The sequence below is a fragment of the Spermophilus citellus genome (assembly GCF_964194105.1).
Source record: "Spermophilus citellus genome assembly, chromosome: 1".
Lineage (NCBI taxonomy): Eukaryota > Metazoa > Chordata > Mammalia > Rodentia > Sciuridae > Spermophilus > Spermophilus citellus.
Genome location: NC_138182.1, coordinates 1,297,065 through 1,314,924, shown reverse-complemented (window position 1 = coordinate 1,314,924; position 17,860 = coordinate 1,297,065). Strand labels below are relative to the sequence as shown.

Here is a 17,860-nt window from a genome sequence, read left to right as displayed (position 1 = left end):
GCCCTCAGCAACAAATAAAAATAAATAAAATAAAGGTATTGTGTCTAACTACAGATAAAAAATAAATATTAAAAAAATACAGGGAACATTATTACAATTAAATCATTAGTGATCATAGAAAAGCTTGCTGTGGGCTGGGGATGTGGCTCAAGTGGTAGCGCGCTCGCCTGGCATGCGTGCGGCCTGGGTTCGATCCTCAGCACCACATACCAACAAAGATGTTGTGTCCGCCGAAAACTGAAAAATAAATATTAAAAATTCTCTCTCTCTCTCGCTCTCTCTTTAAAAAAAATAATAAATAAATAAATAAATAAATGCTAAAGATAAAAAAAATAAATAAATAAATAAAAAAGAAAAGCTTGCTGTGATACCACCAAAATGTCCAAGTATTTCCGTCCACTAGGAAGGCCTCCCCACTCATGGGCTGACTCTCACCATGTCTGCCACACCTGCCAACGCAACTTCTTCCCACCTGCGCGTACCTGGGAATGAAGTCTCCTGTGGAGCTCTGAAAACAATGCAGCGTCTGCCTCTCTCCTCTGCCGAATAACTGAAAAGAGAGGAAAGAAATCAGGCATGTTCATCATACGCGAAAACCCACTATTTCATCTATGCTAAAACAAGGAGTGACACTTTAGCTCTGACAAACTCTCTGATACTTATAAAATATGGAAAATATTAGGCTGGAGTCAAAGCACTTATGTGAAAATTGCTAAACAGAAACAATGGGATCATTTATAGTCTATTTACTTACAAATATTAATTAGCAGTGAGGCAAACTATCATCAACTTAACTAGTTAATAATACCTACCTGAAAAGAAGGATTGGAATCCTAAATTCTAAGGACAACAAAGTACAACATTCATGACAGTTTACCTGACTTAAAAACTACCCTTACAAAACATTTTGTTAAGATACACAGCAATATTTCATCATTTTAGAGTAAAATACAATAGTCAATTTTTAAAATAAAAATCAAAACAGCTTGTTAATTTTCATATTAATAAATGAATCTAGATATTCAGTTACACTCATAAATCATGTGAAAGGAGTGACAGCAAGCAACAAGTCCCCCCCCCCCCGCCACGTTCTGTCCCGGAAGAGAAAAGCCATGGGTTGGCTGTGGTTCCAAAACTCAGAACATGTTGGTTTCAAAAGCCAGCATGTAACACGTAAAAAAAAATACTTACGTTCTTTCTTGATTTTCTCAGCTACCAGAAATTCATCTCTTTCAACAGTTGGGGCAAAGTTGCTGCCAATAACTCGCACAGCAAACTGGAACTGTTGGGCTACATCAGCTAGAAGAGACGCCAAAGGGTACAAATTATTGCCACAGTCTGGCTGGGCACAAATAACCGGGAGGTCACAAGCCACTTGCAGATTCAAGCAGGAACGAACTTTATTCCCGAACCCCCGAGAACTCCACTCGAACTCCTTGAGACCCAACGGGAACTCAACGAACACTCCGTGAGAACTCAAAAGTAGCAGGCACCCGAGGCAGCAGGAGCCGCCCCTTCTGGCAAAATGCCAGGCACCATCTTGACATGGCTGTGGCTCTCAACATCTCCCCACTTTTGTTTAATTAAACAAGTATGTGGCTTAGGGACAGTGCCTGTTAGGCTGTCCAATACTACATATGGTCCTTACCCGTCATCGGATGAGCTGACCTCAGGCGTCAGCCTCCTGTCTTAGGTCGGTACCACTGCAATTGGATCTTATCCGTCATTGACTACCAGCCCAGCATTTAGCCAAACTTGTGGATAGTGGTTTTTACACAAATACCATAAACAACCTGATACAACCAGAAAGGGGAGGATACAAAATGCCATGACACCAAGCCAACTGATGACCCCTTTTAGAAAAATTGTACCACCGATGACATTATCAGCAAAGATACCCCGGCACTACCACAGTTCACTGCACCAACACATAGTTCACAATGCATACAAGTGATACATAGTCCAGGCAAGTTTTGCAAGCAGATCAAAGTTGAGGAATCCATCAATATGTCCATTTCCTCCCAAAGAAAATCGACTCCTTGATTGAGCATCACTTGTTGAGTTATATTCATTGATGCATCAGTTTATACAGTTTACTGTGATAGCTATCGCAGAAGCTGTAGTTTGGTTTTAAATCATGCTCTATCTTTGTGTTCACCGGCACTGGGATGAAGACAGGAATTCTGGCAATGATGGCTAAGAAAAAATTATGTAACCTTCTAGCAGGAACTAAAAAAAGCAATTTTCTAAACAATTTAGTATCCTGAATACAATTGGATATAATGAAAAGGAAAGGAGAAAGTAAACATACAGAACTGTTAACCACATTTTAAAACAGTCCTCAACAGCTGTTTACCCAATTTAAATTAAACCGTTTAAATCAGTGGATAAAAAAAATGTTTGGATCCATTTTTTCATGAGCGCTCCTCATATATGATATATGGACATACGCACATACAGACATACAACACATAACACAAGTTTGCACACATAACACAATACATACAACACATAACATAATAGTAAAGGCCTTGTAGCTTTTCACAGGTGAAATCTCCATTGCAATGTTTAAAAACTCCACAGTCAAAAAATAAAACTGATCAGAAAAACATTAACCTAGGTCTGTATGAGCTCAAATATAAATAAATAAATAAAACTTCATGATGTGGGAAAGGGCAATAATAAAATAGATATTGAAAAAGGCACATTAGTTACCACCAAAAAAGGGTTTGACTCTTTTTTTGATATCCCATCCTTTTTCCTGTAACTTGCATATGGGTCTGAAGGTATTCCCACAAGCAAGCCCCAAGGTTTCTTACATTTGAAATAGGCCTTAATGGTGTTCATTATTCATTAGCCTCCAGGTGTGGGAGAACCACTGTTGCAGATGTAAGGATAGCCAAACCGGAGTTCTGGATATCAGCTGTTATGGATTTGAGCCAAATCATCTTATTTTTGGTCTGTAGAAATATTTAGTTAGTCTCTCTGGAATCCAAATCGGCTGCTGTTCTCCCTGTGGAAACACATAAACAGACCCCCGATTCCAGACAATCACTGGGTCAGGACCTTTCCATTGTCCTGTTAGAATATCCTTCCAAAATACCTTGGGCTTATGTACATTTTTTGGACACATATGCCTTTCTGCAGCACTAAGCCCTGTTGAATCCAAATTTAAAAAGTTTAGAGTAAAAGGGGTTATTTTAAGTTTATCTTTGGGGGATATATACCCCTACCCAATTCCCTCTTTTTGCTTTAATAAGTACATTTTACTAGTTTGATGAGCTCTTTCAACTATGCCTTGTCCCTGAGGATTGTATGGGATTCCTGTTATATGAGTAATGCCAAATGATGAGCAAAATTGTTTCAAAGAGGTAGAAGTATAGCCAGAGCCATTATCTGTTTTTAACTGTTTTGGAATGCCCACAGTGGCAAAATTTTGTAAGCAATGAGCTATAATATCTTTACTTTTTTCTCTGGCATGAAGGGAGCCCATCAAAAATCTGGAAGAAGTATCAACTGTAACATGCAAATATTTTAATTTTCCAAATTCTGGCAAGTGTGTGACGTCCATCTGCCAAATACAGTTAGGTATCAATCCTCTAGGATTGACTCCAAGATTAACTTGTGGTAAAAAGGTCACACAATTTTGACATTGTTTTATTATATGTCTGGCTTGTTCTTTAGTTATTTTAAAACGCTTTTGTAAAGTATTAGCATTGACATGGAACCTTTTAAGAAAATTTATAGCTTCTTCTAGTGTAGAGAAAATATGTATGTCATGTGTAGTTTTATCTGCTAAATCATTGCCCAAACTAAGGGCTCCAGGCAATCCTATATGTGCCCTGATATGTCCTATAAAGAATGGATCTTTCCTGTCCCAGATTAGACTTTGTATAGTGGAAAGCAAAGAGAAAACAGTAGAGGAAGGGGAAATCCTACCAGCATCTTCAAGGGATACTACAGCATTAACTATATATTGACTATCGGAAAATAAATTAAATACAGAATCTTTAAACATCACAAAAGCTTGTAATACTGCATTAAGCTCTACCTTTTGAGCTGATTGTTTTGGGTACTAAATATGTAAAAGTTTGATCAGGGGTAACTACTGCAGCTGTACCATTATTTGACCCAACAGTGAATATATTTGGAGCATTCATGATAGGTGTTTTTCTTGTCATTTTTGGAAAAACTACAGGATGCGAAGACCAAAAAGACAACAAAGGATTAGATGGTAAGTGATTATCAAATGAAACATTAGATTTGCACATGATTATTGCCCAAGTATTTGACTCATTAGCTAATTCATCAATTTGATTCATAGTATATGGAGTAATAATTTTATTGGGAGAAATTCCAAACACTCCCGTTGCTGCTTTTATTCCTTTGAGTATCAATTGTCCTACAGCCTCAGGATACCTAGTAAGAATAGCGTTGGGAGAATAAGATAAATGTATCCACAATAATGGACCTTCTTGCCAAAATACTCCTGTAGGAATATTTTTTGTTGGTAGTACAATAAATAATAAAGGCAAACTTATATCAATTATATCCAAATGCATATTTTCCATATATGTTTCAATGATTTTTAATGCCTTTCTTGCTTCAGGTGTTAACATTCGGGGTGAATTTGGATCTGATGGATCTTTTAGGATATCAAATAAAGGTCCCAACTCTCCTGTTGGTATGTCTAGATAAGGCATTATCCAATTTATGTCTCCTAATAAGTTTTGAAAGTCATTAAGTGATTTGAGTTGATCTACTCGTATTTGAATTTTTGGTGGACGGACCATGGTTGAGGATAATAGAACTCCTAAATAATTAATTGGAAGATTTAATTGTACTTTATCTATTGCTATCTCTAGATTATAATTTTTTAATAAATTTGTAAGTGTGGCATAACATTCTAGCAATGTGTTTTTATCTTTGTGTGCTAATAATACATCATCCATATAGTGAAATATTTGTAGTTCAGGATTTTGATTTCTAAGTGGCTGGATTGCTTTGTTAACATAAATTTGACACATAGTTGGGCTGTTAGCCATCCCTTGAGGGAGTACTTTCCATTCATATCTCTGATCAGGACCTTCATGATTCAGTGCAGGGATAGTAAATGCAAAATGTGGACTATCCTCAGGATGAACTGGAATTGTAAAAAAAAAAAAAATCTTTAATATCTATAGCTAAAACATACCAGGTTTTTGGCAAAGCAGACAATTGAGGACTCCTCGTTGAGCAGGTCCCATAATAACCATCTCATTATTAATGCCTCTTAAATCTTGAAATAATCTCCATTTACCAGATTTCTTTTTGATGACAAAAATGGGAGTATTATGGGGAGATATGAAAGGTTGTATATGTCGCTCTGCTAATTGTTGTTTGACCAGGTCATGGGCTGCTTGTATCTTTTCTTTAGTCAGAGGCCACTGAGGAACCCACACTGGTCTTTCTGATTTCCAAGTTAATTTTTATTGTCTCAGTGACCCCTTCTGAAAACCCAATCCATGTCTATCAATTTCTTGATCTATTTGTATTGGTGCCACTATACTTTGTCCTTTTTCTCCTAATCTCTTTCCTTTCCTAAAACCTTGTCTAGCCATAATAGTGGGCACATTTGGATTGATATTATTTGTTAATGTCAAACCTAACTGATCTAGGACATCTCGTCCCCATAAATTTATAGGAAGATGATCCAATACATATGGCTGCATAGTTCCTTCACATCCTTCAGGATCCTTCCAATCTAATACCATCGCACTTCTATGGGGATTAGTTGCCACTCCTAGGCCTTAAAGCGTTTGAGTGGCTTGTTGTAATGGCCAATATTTTGGCCATTCTTGACGAGAGATGATGCTAAGGTCTGCACCTGTATCAAGTAGCCCATTAAATTCATGTCCTTGAATATTTAGTTTTAGCATTGGGCGAGAATCTAAATTTAAAGAAAGTATAGCCCAATCTACACCTGTGGAGCCTAATCCCCTGGAACCTCTTTCTGTAGTACGACTGGAAAATTTATCATGTAGGCTGGGTATTATTAATAACTGTGCTATTCTATCTCCTGGTGAAATTACTGATATACCCCTTGGAGAACTCTCTATAATTTTTATTTCACCCTCATAATCGGGATCAATTACCCTAGGACTTATCATAAGTCCTTTTAGAGTACAAGAACTGCGTCCTAATAATAAGCCTACTGTTCCTTGGGGAAGAGGTCCTTTTACTCCTGTGGGAATGATTTGAACTCCCATCTCTGGAGTTAGTACTGCTCTGGCAGAGGAGCAGATGTCCAGCCCTGCGCTCCCTCTGGTTTGTCTAATAAGTGATCTAATGGATAATGTGTCCTGGGCACTAGCCTGATGGTGTTGCTGGGTTCCTCCAATGCCCCGTATATTTGTGGTCGTGGGCCCCAGAGCATTGGGCCCCCCATCAGTTTTTTGGCAATGGAGTCCAATGTTTTCCTCCACGATATCGTGGGTAAACACCTGGTCCTTGTCCGTTTTTTGACAACGGAGTACCCTCTACAGTAGTATGAGAATGGCATTCATTAGCCCACTGTCTCCCTCTTCGGCATCGTGGGAAAATATCCAGTATTCTACCCCTTTGATCATACAGTTTTATTAAACCCGCCTCCTATGGAGCAACTCCTTTTAAAATGTCCTGTTTGTCCACAATTGTAGCATGTTTCTGGCCTGGCACCTAAAGCCTGTTGTACTGCAGCTGCCAAGGCTTGCCCCTGTTCATTAATGTCTCTACATAATTTAATATATGTGTTTAAATCTCCATGTTTCCATGGTCTAATGGCCTCCCTGCACCATCTATTTGCTTGTTCATAGGCTAGTTGTTTTATTAATGGCATCGCTTATTCTACATCCCCAACTAGTAGCTGTTTGTATAAGCCTATCTACAAATTCAGTGTAAGTTCGTTAGCTCCTTGTATTACCTTAGATAATTGACCTTGTAAATCTCCATGCCCCTATAATGTTTTCCATGCCCTAACCGTGGCTGAAGCGACTTGTGAGTATATGGCAGGATCATATCTAATTTGTTGCAGCTGACCCTCATAAGGTCCCTCTCCTAACAACATATCTAGATTTCTCTGAGGATAACCGGCTGCTGCATTTCGCCTAGCCGTCTCCGTGCAAAATTCCTGATTGCCAACCTTCCATAACAGATATTGTCCTCCATGTAGCACAGCTTTGCACATACTAGTCCAATCTGCTGGTGTCATGTTCAAGTGGGTAATGGATTCAACCATGCTTACAGTGAAGGGTGCTTGGGGACCATAGATTGTTACAGCCTCTTTTAGCTGCTTCACTGTTTTGAAATCTAAAGCATGGTGAAGTCGCTGTCCTCCTGCCGCCTCAAATACAGGGCATGCTAATCTTTGAAGTCCTGTCTCAGGATCCCATCTATCAACTAGGGGGGTTGAGGGCCACTCAGCATATGTTGTCTCCATAGGTGGAGCTGTTGGTTGGACACTTACGCCCTCTGGTGATAGAAAGGTGTTAGTAGCATCCTCCCGTTGTAACTTGTCCCCTGATAGCCTTTCCTTCTCTAAACTCTCTTCCCCTGTCTAACTCAAGAGACTTCCACTTTTACTTGATCTAATATGTCTTCTCCTTGACTAAGCAAACAAGATTGTATCAACGTCCATAATGGTAATGTGCCAAGTGGCAGACTTCCTGGGCTTTCCTTTTCTATCCTTTTTGAATCTTCACCATGATGGTTCCATTGTGACATATTTAACAGCCCCTCTTTAATGAACCATGGGCTACACATTTGTATCGTCTTAACGTATGCCCTAACTGTTCTTGATTTTACTGAGATGCCTCCTTCCTCTAGTAATTTAGTTAACACCCTTTCGGTTAGGTTTTTACTAATTTTTAATTTCACATTTCTCCTACAAAGATAACGCAACCCAACAAGATAACACAAAACAAAACCGAAACAGAATGAAAAAAAGGAACAAAAAAATCGTTGTATCAATTTTCCTATTTTCTTGGAATGTATTTTCGTGGTCTATCTCTATCTCTTCATCAGGGCCGAACAACTTCAAACCTTGAGCCAACCATTTTTCCCAGTTTGCCTGAGAAAGTTCTAGGGACAGGCAGCTTGGAACAAAAACAAAACAAATCAAAACAAGAACACATTGTTTTTTGAAATGGCCACCAATTCTCTCGCCCTGCCCTCAGGGGCGAGTAGTTTCACTTACCCCCATGTTTCAGGCGTTCCCCGTACGGGCTACCAAATGCCGCAGTCTGGCTGGGCACAAATAACCGGGAGGTCACGAGCCACTTGTAGATTCAAGCAGGAACGAACTTTATTCCCGAACCCCAGCGAACTCCACTCAAATTCTGTGAGAACTCAACAGGAACTCAACAGGAACTCCGCAAGAACTCAAAAGTAGCAGGCACCCGGGGTAGCAGGAGCCACCCCTCTGGGAAAATGCCAGGCACCATCTTGACCTGGCCGTGGCTCTCAACGATTATGACCAATAGGCCATGTTTCAGTCACCCAGCCTTGAGGTCAAGAAAGCAGGCTAGGTGCACAAGTCTACCTTCCACCTTCCCCAAGATCTTAACTGAGAAGACAGAAAAGCTACTAAATTATAATGAAATGAATGAATGAATAAAACTAGAGTTTCATCAAAAAGAGGGGAGAGACAGCAGCAGACCAGAGAGTCAGAAAAATTCTAGAGGATAAAAAATAAACTGAATCGATCATCACACGAAAAAGTAGCAGAAAAAGCCACAATCCAGATAGAGGACCTGGGAAGCAGGCCTCTGAGAAGGCCTCTGAGCAGCACCCAGGTGGCACACAGAGAAAGCCAGGCTCGCCCACCAACAGTCGGCCGTTTGTATCAACACCCCTAGACAAAGATGGCGCTGGCCTCCACCCCCTTCAGAAATACCACTAAACTGAGAATAAGGCAATTATTTAAAAAGGCATAGACCACAAGGGCAAAGAATCGTAGCAGAAATGAAGTCCAAGACTGGTTCACAAACTGTGAAGAGGTGCATGACTGATAGGAAGGCAGCAGAAGTGAAATCCAAGGTCAGCCAGGACTGGGAACAGATGCCAAGAAGAAATACAGTGCCCTCCACAGTGCCAGGGAGGCTCGGAAGGGGCAGGAACTCGTCGTCCTCTCAAGATGGCCACCACAGGGCAGACGGAGCGGCTAGCAGGGCAGAGGTCGGCAAACCAACACCATCATGCCCCACCCACCACAGTCCCTCAGAGTGCTGTGACAAAGCTGTGCCCCTACTAGACCTACATGACCAAGCATCCCGGGAGCCTGAGTGAAGGAAGGACACAGCAGAGGGGACTCGTTAGATCTAGATGTCACCTAGAAGAAACCACCCAGAATATAATAAAGACAGTTAAAAATAAAAGGACAAGAAAAGGCAGATCACTCAAACTCTGTTCAGAACAAATATGAACCAGGTAGGAACCAATAGGCAAAACAAACTAGACCCAGAAAGTCCATCAGGACACAGGAGGACACTGCACAGAAATAAAAAGCCAATTCACTGGGACAACAACTTCAAGGTACACACTCCTCCTACCAGGGAGTGGGAGGGAGCTTAAGACGCAGGAGGCACATGCAACAGAGGAGACAGAGAAGCACATTCTCAAATATGCTTGGAGAGGCTGGGGCCTGCCTCAGGATGGAGCAAACAGGGGAGAGAAAACCCACTGCTCTAACAACCACGCAGAGTAGCAGGGACTCAGAGCAATGCCCCTGACAAGGACACAGTACGCTGCTCTTCTGTGTGCATGGGAAGGGTCTGTCAGCACAGACCAGATCAGGGGTCACAAAACCACCTTTATTTTTTTTTTTTGGGGGGGGGATGCTTGTATTAGCAAAACAACTAGAAAATTAATGCTTTTTTTGGACAGGTTTCGTTTTTCCTATTCTTTTATTTTATTGGTTGTTCAAAACATTACAAAGCTCTTGACATATCATATTTCATACATTAGATCCAAGTGGGTTATGAACTCCCATTTTTACCCCAAATACAGATTGCAGAATCACATCGGTTACACATCCATTTTTACATAATGCCCTATTAGTGACTGTTGTATTCTGCTGCCTTTCCTATCCTCTACTATCCCCCCTCCCCTCCCCTCCCATCTTCTCTCTCTACCCCATCTACTGTAATTCATTTCTCTCCTTGTTTATTTTCCCATTCCCCTCACAACCTCTTATATGTAATTTTGTATAACAATGAGGGTCTCCCTTCATTTCCATGCAATTTCCCTTTTCTCTCCCTTTCCCTCCCACCTCATGTCTCTGTTTAATGTTAATCTTTTTCTCCTGCTCTTCCTCCCTGCTCTATTCTTAGTTGCTCTCATTATATCAAAGAAGACATTTGGCATTTGACAAAACCACCTTTAGAACACGAAATAACTAGAAATTATTCAAAGCAAAATCTGCAACACTAACAAAATTAAACTAGAAATGAATAACATGGTATATGAAAAATCTCCAAGTATCTGGAGGTCAATTAGCACATGATATGTGGGCCAAAAAGAAAGCCTCAAAGGAAATCAGAAAATTCACAGAAAATGAAAATATAATGTATCACAAAATGTACTAAACATATAATACTACAGCACTTAGAGGGAGATTTACAACATGAAAGGACAAGGAAGACATAAAAGAGAGATCTCAAATCAACAACCTCAGTTTACACAATAAAATCCAGAAAAAATGTATGCATTAGGTAATACTAAAATTTAGAGCAAAACCAATCAAATTTAAAACAAACATAGAAGGAAAAAAAATAACAAATCCAAAAGTTGGGTTCTTTATAAAAAAGAAAGAAAAAATAAGGTAGGATTGATAAACCTCTACCAGAATGACCAAGAGAAACAAGAAGCAAATACAAAAACAAAAGAGGGGAAGGAATATTGGCACTGATCCCACAGAAACTCAAGAGGTAATGAGGGCTAAATCATTTATGAAGATACTGACACCTCAAGAAGGCAAAGCACAGCTCTCTCTACTGGGGGGTGCAGGCTGCACCTAAGACTTTCTTCCAAAGGGCTCAGGACAGAAGGCGGGAGGGACTGTAAGGAGGAGCATGCCCAGCCCAGCGATCAAGGCTGACACCAACAGGCTCAGGCCCTCTGACAGTCTCCCCTACTAGATGAAGTACCACAAATGCACTTCATCTCTGTGGGCTTTCTCCCAAAAATACATGACCCAGTCAGCCCAGGAGAAAAATATCAGACAAACCAGAACTGAGGCATTCTATGCAGTGACCTTGACCTTCAAAACTGTCAGAATCAGCTGGGCACTGTGGCTCAAGCCTGTAATTCAAGCAATTCATCAGGCTGAGGAGGAGGATCACAAGTTCAAAGTCAGCCTCAACAAAAGCCAGGCACTAAGCAACTCCACAAGACCTTGTCTCTAAATAAAACAATAAAAAAATAGGGCAGGGGATGTGGTTCAGTGGCCGAGTGCCCCTGAATACAATCCCCAGTACCAAAAATAAATAAATAAATACTGTCAGAATCATTATTTAAAAAAAAAAAAGAAAGAAAGAAAGAAAGAAAAGAAAGACTGATTCTGAGAAACCCCAGCATCCACAGAGTCCAGAGGAGCGCAGAGAGACCTGAGGACGAAAGCCCTGTGGCCCATGAGAGGGAACGCTGGAATGCAAGCGGCAGGAGGGTAAGAAAGCAGCAAAACACAGCACAGACTTGTTCATGTGGAAGTGCTCTCTGGGACTGGGGGCTGCAGCCCTGCTGGCAGTGTCCAAGCACGGGAGCGTGGCAGGGCGTGTGGGAACTGTGCGTGTGTCGTATTTATCCACCCCCAAATCACTCTAAAACAAAGTCGCTGCTGCCGCGGTTTGTTTGGATTTTGGTTTTGGTTCACAAATCCTGTCTTCACCGGTCTGGAGTGGGTCCATGCTGTTGATATTTTTTTAAACCTCCATTTTAACTCCTTAGTCTTAAAGATAAGAATAAAACAACTGAAACATTTTTTTTTAAGTTTTTCGTAAATTAGAATGTAAACCTCAACTTACACCACATATGAAAATTAACCCAGATGTACCACACGTAAGAGTAAAGTGTCAGTCCTCTCAGGAAAATAGAAATACAAACAGCAACAAAAAGAAGAAATCTTTAGCATGTGTCAAAGGTTACCAAAATTTTGATCAAGATTATCTGATCATAAACCAAGTTATGATCGGCTTTTTTAATGGACAAACTGACCTTCAAGATTAAAGGCCTCTGCTCTGCACACACACCTATCTGAAGGGCTGCGACGAGGATACTGGAGATGCGAGTGGGAGGAGGGCCAACAGCCACCCCCAGATGCAGATGCACAGTGCACCTGCCTCCAGCAGGGACACCTGGAACAGGGACACCCAGGAGCAGGGACACCCAGGAGCAGGGACCCCCAGGAGCAGGGACCCCCAGGAGCAGGGGGGACACCCAGGAGCAGGGGGGACACCCAGGAGCAGGGGGGACACCCAGGAGCAGGGGGGACACCCAGGAGCAGGGACACCCAGGAGCAGGGACACCCAGGAGCAGGGGGGACACCCAGGAGCAGGGGGGACACCCAGGAGCAGGGGGGACACCCAGGAGCAGGGGGGACACCCAGGAGCAGGGACACCCAGGAGCAGGGGGGACACCCAGGAGCAGGGGGGACACCCAGGAGCAGGGGGGACACCCAGGAGCAGGGGGGACACCCAGGAGCAGGGGGGACACCCAGGAGCAGGGGGGACACCCAGGAGCAGGGGGGACACCCAGGAGCAGGGACACCGCACCCAGGAGCAGGGACACCGCACCCAGGAGCAGGGGGGACACCCAGGAGCAGGGGGGACACCCAGGAGCAGGGGGGACACCCAGGAGCAGGGGGGACACCCAGGAGCAGGGGGGACACCCAGGAGCAGGGGGGACACCCAGGAGCAGGGGGGACACCCAGGAGCAGGGGGGACACCCAGGAGCAGGGGGGACACCCAGGAGCAGGGGGGACACCCAGGAGCAGGGACACCCAGGAGCAGGGACACCGCACCCAGGAGCAGGGACACCCAGGAGCAGGGACACCCAGGAGCAGGGTCACCCAGGAGCGGAGACACCCAGGAGCAGGGACACCCAGGAGCAGGGACACCCAGAAACAGGGTCCCCAGCAGGGGGCCAACAGTGACAGCTGATAGGGACTACACAGAAAGCTCAGGATGAAGAAGTAACAAATGTTCAGTTCAGTAAAATGCTTGTGCCCTCCATAATTGCCTGGTTGCCATTCCCTTGCCCACACCCACCAACCTGCTTAGGCTCCTGTGGGATCCGAGGTGCCGGCACTGGGTGAAACATAGTGCTCTAACACAAAAGGCTGCTCTGGACCTGTGGTATCCAAGCTTTTGGGTTCAGTGCCCCTTTACAATCTCTAGATTCAGGACCCCGCAGAGTTTTTGTCTATGTAGGTTACACCTATCCAGGGTTACCATATTATAAGCCATGACAATTTTAAATCTTGACTTACTTTAACAACTTACAACATAATAGTTAAGTAATTCTATGTATATACTTTAATCTGTAGGTTATGTATAATAACCTAAACAATGCACATGCTCTACACAGTAGTTACAGTGTATTATTTAGGGAATTGATGAAAAGATCTGGACATACTCAGTACAAATGCAAAGTGATCAGTTGAATCTGTGGACCCAAAGCCCACTGATGCGGAGGACCATTTAGACATTTGATAAATATTTCAATTTACCTTTAATATACGTTTCAACATTCATTTAACACTCACTGATTTTCCCAAGAGTATAATTATCATATTCTCAAAAGAAAGATTACATGGTTTTACTCAAAAGCAAGATTACGCATTACACATCATTTACCACTTTAGAAAATCAACAGCAGCTCTGTCCCTAACACTGGACCACCAAGAAAACACTCCTTGCAGTTGGGAGTAGACTCATAGGGGTCTTACTTACTTTGATACTTTGTACACTACAGTCATACCTGAACATTCATGTTGCCATGCTAATCTAAGGTAAACTCCCCTTTATTTTGTGATAGTAAAACCAGACCTGCGTGTGAAATGAAATTACAAAAACATTATGGTAAGAAACCAATGCTGGGGAAGAGGTCAATTCCACTCCCCTCTCTCAGCCTTTCTCCAAGAAGTCTAATTAACCAAGGGTCCCTATCTTTTGGATTGTAAATAACTATCCCAGGAATCTGACTACTCCCTCTTGAAATGTAACAGGTGCCTGGGCAGAGCCTCTCTTCTTACCTGTTTCTGTCAGCATGCTTCATGCTAAAGACCCTGCACAAGGCCTTCAGCCACACAGATTAGGAATTTTTTTAAAAAAGAGGAAAAATACACAATGATGGGATGAGTCTAAGAGGATGGGTCAAATAACCTATAAATATCGTGAAAAATTGTGGATCAGGGCTCAGAATTTGGAGTTTCTGTTTTCCTCTAGGTCCACAGGCATAAAATAAGGTCTGGAATTCTCCTCCTCTCCCAGTGCTGCTTGCTGCTTCTAGACAGGTTTGGGAGGCCGTCACGTCACGTGCCAGCATTTTCCCCTCCTGATAGGTTGAGGCACTGTCGGTCATTCCCCGGATGATCTGGCTACTCTTAAGTTGCTGAAGACGGTAGACCCCGATCTTGAGGGTAGAAATAATACAACCAAATGTGTGTTCATGTGTGCCTTCCTACAGCCCCATGGGTCGAGCTATGCTCACCTGTTTCCCTTGCTCTGTTTGGGACAGAATATTCCATGGAAACGCCCTTTGTGTGTCCCCTTCTCTTACTCTGCCCTTGGGTGTGGCCTACCTAGATGTCAGTCAACCTGCTGACAGCAGACATCATGGAGCTAGACTCAGCCCCCTGAAACCTGACCCCTTGCCTCATTTGAATGGTTTCTCCTCAATAAAAGGGGTCAGCACTCGAGATCACTCTCTCTCTCTTTCTGCAGACCCTTAAGGACAGAGAAGCCGTCACAGCACCCCCAAAGAAAAATGTATTTCTGACTCTTGTGTGGTTATTTCGCACAGCCCCGTTCCCCTAGAGTGACCCTGTTTTAGTCCCAAGCAACATGGCAGATGGGTCTGTTTCCCACAAAAATTTCTCTTTGCCCCATGGGACAACTGAAGATTACAAGGTAAGGAGCACTGAGGCTTACACAGCATTATGAGAGAAGTGCTGCTCTGTCACAGCTGAAGCACGCCACCATCAACCTCACTGATTCCATGAGAGAAATACTGCCTATTCAAAGACACAAGTAGAATGCACTCCAGCAGGGCAGGGATGTGGAAGTGGGGTCTTCACATCACTGGCAGTATGTTGTTTCAAGCAAAGTTACAGGTGCTAGATGTTGGGAAAGTGATGGTCCAGTTTGGATTCTGAATGTCCCCAAAAGGCCCATGTGTTAAAAGCATAGAGGACAGCAGTGTGCTCCAGCACGCATTTGGATGGTGATGAGCAGCCTCACCACAGACCAACGCAACCAACCGATCGTGGACTAGAACCTCCAAAACTGAAGCCGAAATAAAGTTCTTTATAGGTCGATTATCTCAGGTATTCCTCATAGTAACAGGAAGCTGATTGACACATGGGAAATAATGATTATGTTAACTTTATAAAATCATTAAGCAACATTGGCTTCTGAAGGTCCATTGAAGCCAAGTACACATTTTTTTTTTAAGATGCCTTATGGAGGGATGCAGTGGCTCATGCCTATAATCCCAGTGGCTTGGGAGGCTGAGGCAGGAGGATCTCAAGTTCAAAGCCAGCCTCAGCAACTTAGCAAGTCCTTGTCTCAAAATAAAAAATAAAATGGGATGGGAATGTGGCTCAGTGGTTGAGCACCACTGGTTTCAATCCCCAGTAGCAAAAAAAAAAAAAAAAGCCTTATGAAACTTTAATAGGAAATTCACCTTAAAAGTAGCAAGTATCTCTTATGTCTTTATTTCACTGTATTAAAAAGCAACATATTTCAAGAGCATAAAGCCAAGTGTTTGCAACATATCATTAGAAAATGAGGCAATTAAATGCTCTGGGGAGTTAGCAGACAAAATGCCCACTAATTAAATTTTTTAGATGTCAAGTTATAAAGGCAGTAATTAATATTGCTCTTTGCTCAATGACAGAGAAGTTTAAAAGACAGAATAAGGTAAGCTACTAAATACATTTACAAAATGTTGTAGTAAGTAGTAGCATAACGTGCAATGATCAATATCAAAAATGTCCAAGACAGAGCAGAGACTGGCTTCCTGAAATATCTTATTCTGAGAGCCCCTCTGGATCTCACTAAGAGCCTACTGACTCTTGACACGGACACAATCTACACTAGCAGATAAGAGGGCAGAATTTCACTGAAGCATTTCCATCTCCTAGAAGGGGTGAAACTTATAGGTCAATCAAAAAGTCCCAATATAAAGAATTTTTAAGTTTAGAAATGTTACTCTAGCTCATGAGGAAGAACTTTAAAATCCAGTTGTGATGACGACAAGGTATAAATGTGTGGTTTATCCCTGGAAGAAAACACTTTGGAATCACAGAAAAGGAAAACATACGATCAAGGGGGAAAGCCATAACCAGGCACCTCAGTAATCTGACTTCTCCTGATGCGCCTCTGCACTGAAGACCACCAGGGGCTCCGGGGCTGGAACAGTCTGCTCCTCTCAGCCTCACGAAGGCTTCCCTGCCCTCTGCGCAGTCACTTTCCACTGATCGGCCTCCCTGGAAAGTGGGATCTGTGACGGGATTGACTGTATCCTGGTAGCTCCAGCACCTGGTACTGTCCAGGAAGGAGGCCAAGTGGAGCAAGAACCGGATGAAGCCAAATAGGAGTGACACAAAATCATTCATCCTTTGTCCCTTAGGTCACCACGGAGCATTCCACAAGTTACACGCATTAATTGTCATAAACCATGAAAGAAGGTGAACGAGTATTCTCGGCATTTTAAACCTAAGCGGCTTAGCCATCCTTCAAAACGGCTCATCTCTTCGCTGCGGAGCCTCAGGACTGAGTGGCACAGCCGCTTCAACTCCGGTGACGTTCCCTCGCGGTGCGCCGGGTGTCTCCCCGCACCAGGGCCAGGAGGTGACGTCCTGCGCTTCCCCCGGAGCCCTCAGCCCGGGCGGCTCTGCAGCTGCACCGGGGCCGTCGGCCGTGCTCGGCGGCCTCCGCCCCGACAACCCCGGGGCAGCCGAGCCCGCGCCCACCCGGGCGGGAGCAGCCGGGCGCGGGGAAGCGCGCTCTCCGCCGAGCGCCCGGCCGCCGTGGGCGCGAACGCGGCCCTGCGACCCCGGCCCTCGGCCCGGCCCGGCTCCGCCGCCCGCGCCCCGCGCCCCGCGCGCCTCGGCCCTGCCCCGCGACCCCGCCAGGCTCGGCCCTGCCGCCCCGACCCCGGTCGTCTCCGAGCGGCGCGCTGCGGCCTCGGGACGCGCGTACCTTCGCTCCGGCCAAGGATCCGGCAGCACAGGTTCTGCAGCAGCACGTTCGGCGACTTCTGGTCGGGGGTCGCCATCATCGGCCAGTCCTGTGCTCGGCGGCAGCCCCGCGCCCCCGGCTCCTGGGCCCCGGCTACGGCGCCGCCATGTTCGCGGAAGCGGCCCCCGGCGCGCGCTTCCCATAATGCCCCGCGGCCCCGCCGCATCGCGCGTGCGCTGCTCGCCCGCCGCAGGTCCCGGGCCTCCGCCCGCGCGCCGGGGCTCAGGCTGCAGCCCGCAGTCTGCGCGCGGGGTTAAACTGCGCAGGTGGAGGTTGGCGCCACACTTCTGATGGAAACTGTTTAAGGAGTGCACGGCCTTTAACCGTGGGTGCGCCCCTCCTAAGCAGAGGCCGGGGGTCGCGGGCGTGAGCTGAGGGGTAGA

The 17,860-nt window shown here is 44.3% G+C and overlaps 1 protein-coding gene across 2 annotated transcripts in view; it reads right to left on the bottom strand.

The window, feature by feature from the left end:
- TUBGCP3 (tubulin gamma complex component 3) overlaps window positions 1–17,643 on the bottom strand; it is a gene marked incomplete at its 5' end in the record, with an annotated part of 71,457 nt that extends 53,814 nt beyond the window's left edge. The window contains 3 exons of one of the 2 annotated variants that reach the window (XM_081297333.1): window positions 483–550; window positions 1,192–1,299; window positions 17,439–17,643. In XM_081297333.1, the coding sequence (XP_081153459.1) occupies window positions 483–550; window positions 1,192–1,299; window positions 17,439–17,643 (381 nt within the window). The remainder of the gene's footprint in view (window positions 1–482; window positions 551–1,191; window positions 1,300–17,438) is intronic. The other variant, XM_081297331.1, reaches the window with a different exon arrangement.
- Between the last annotated feature and the right edge of the window lie 217 nt (window positions 17,644–17,860).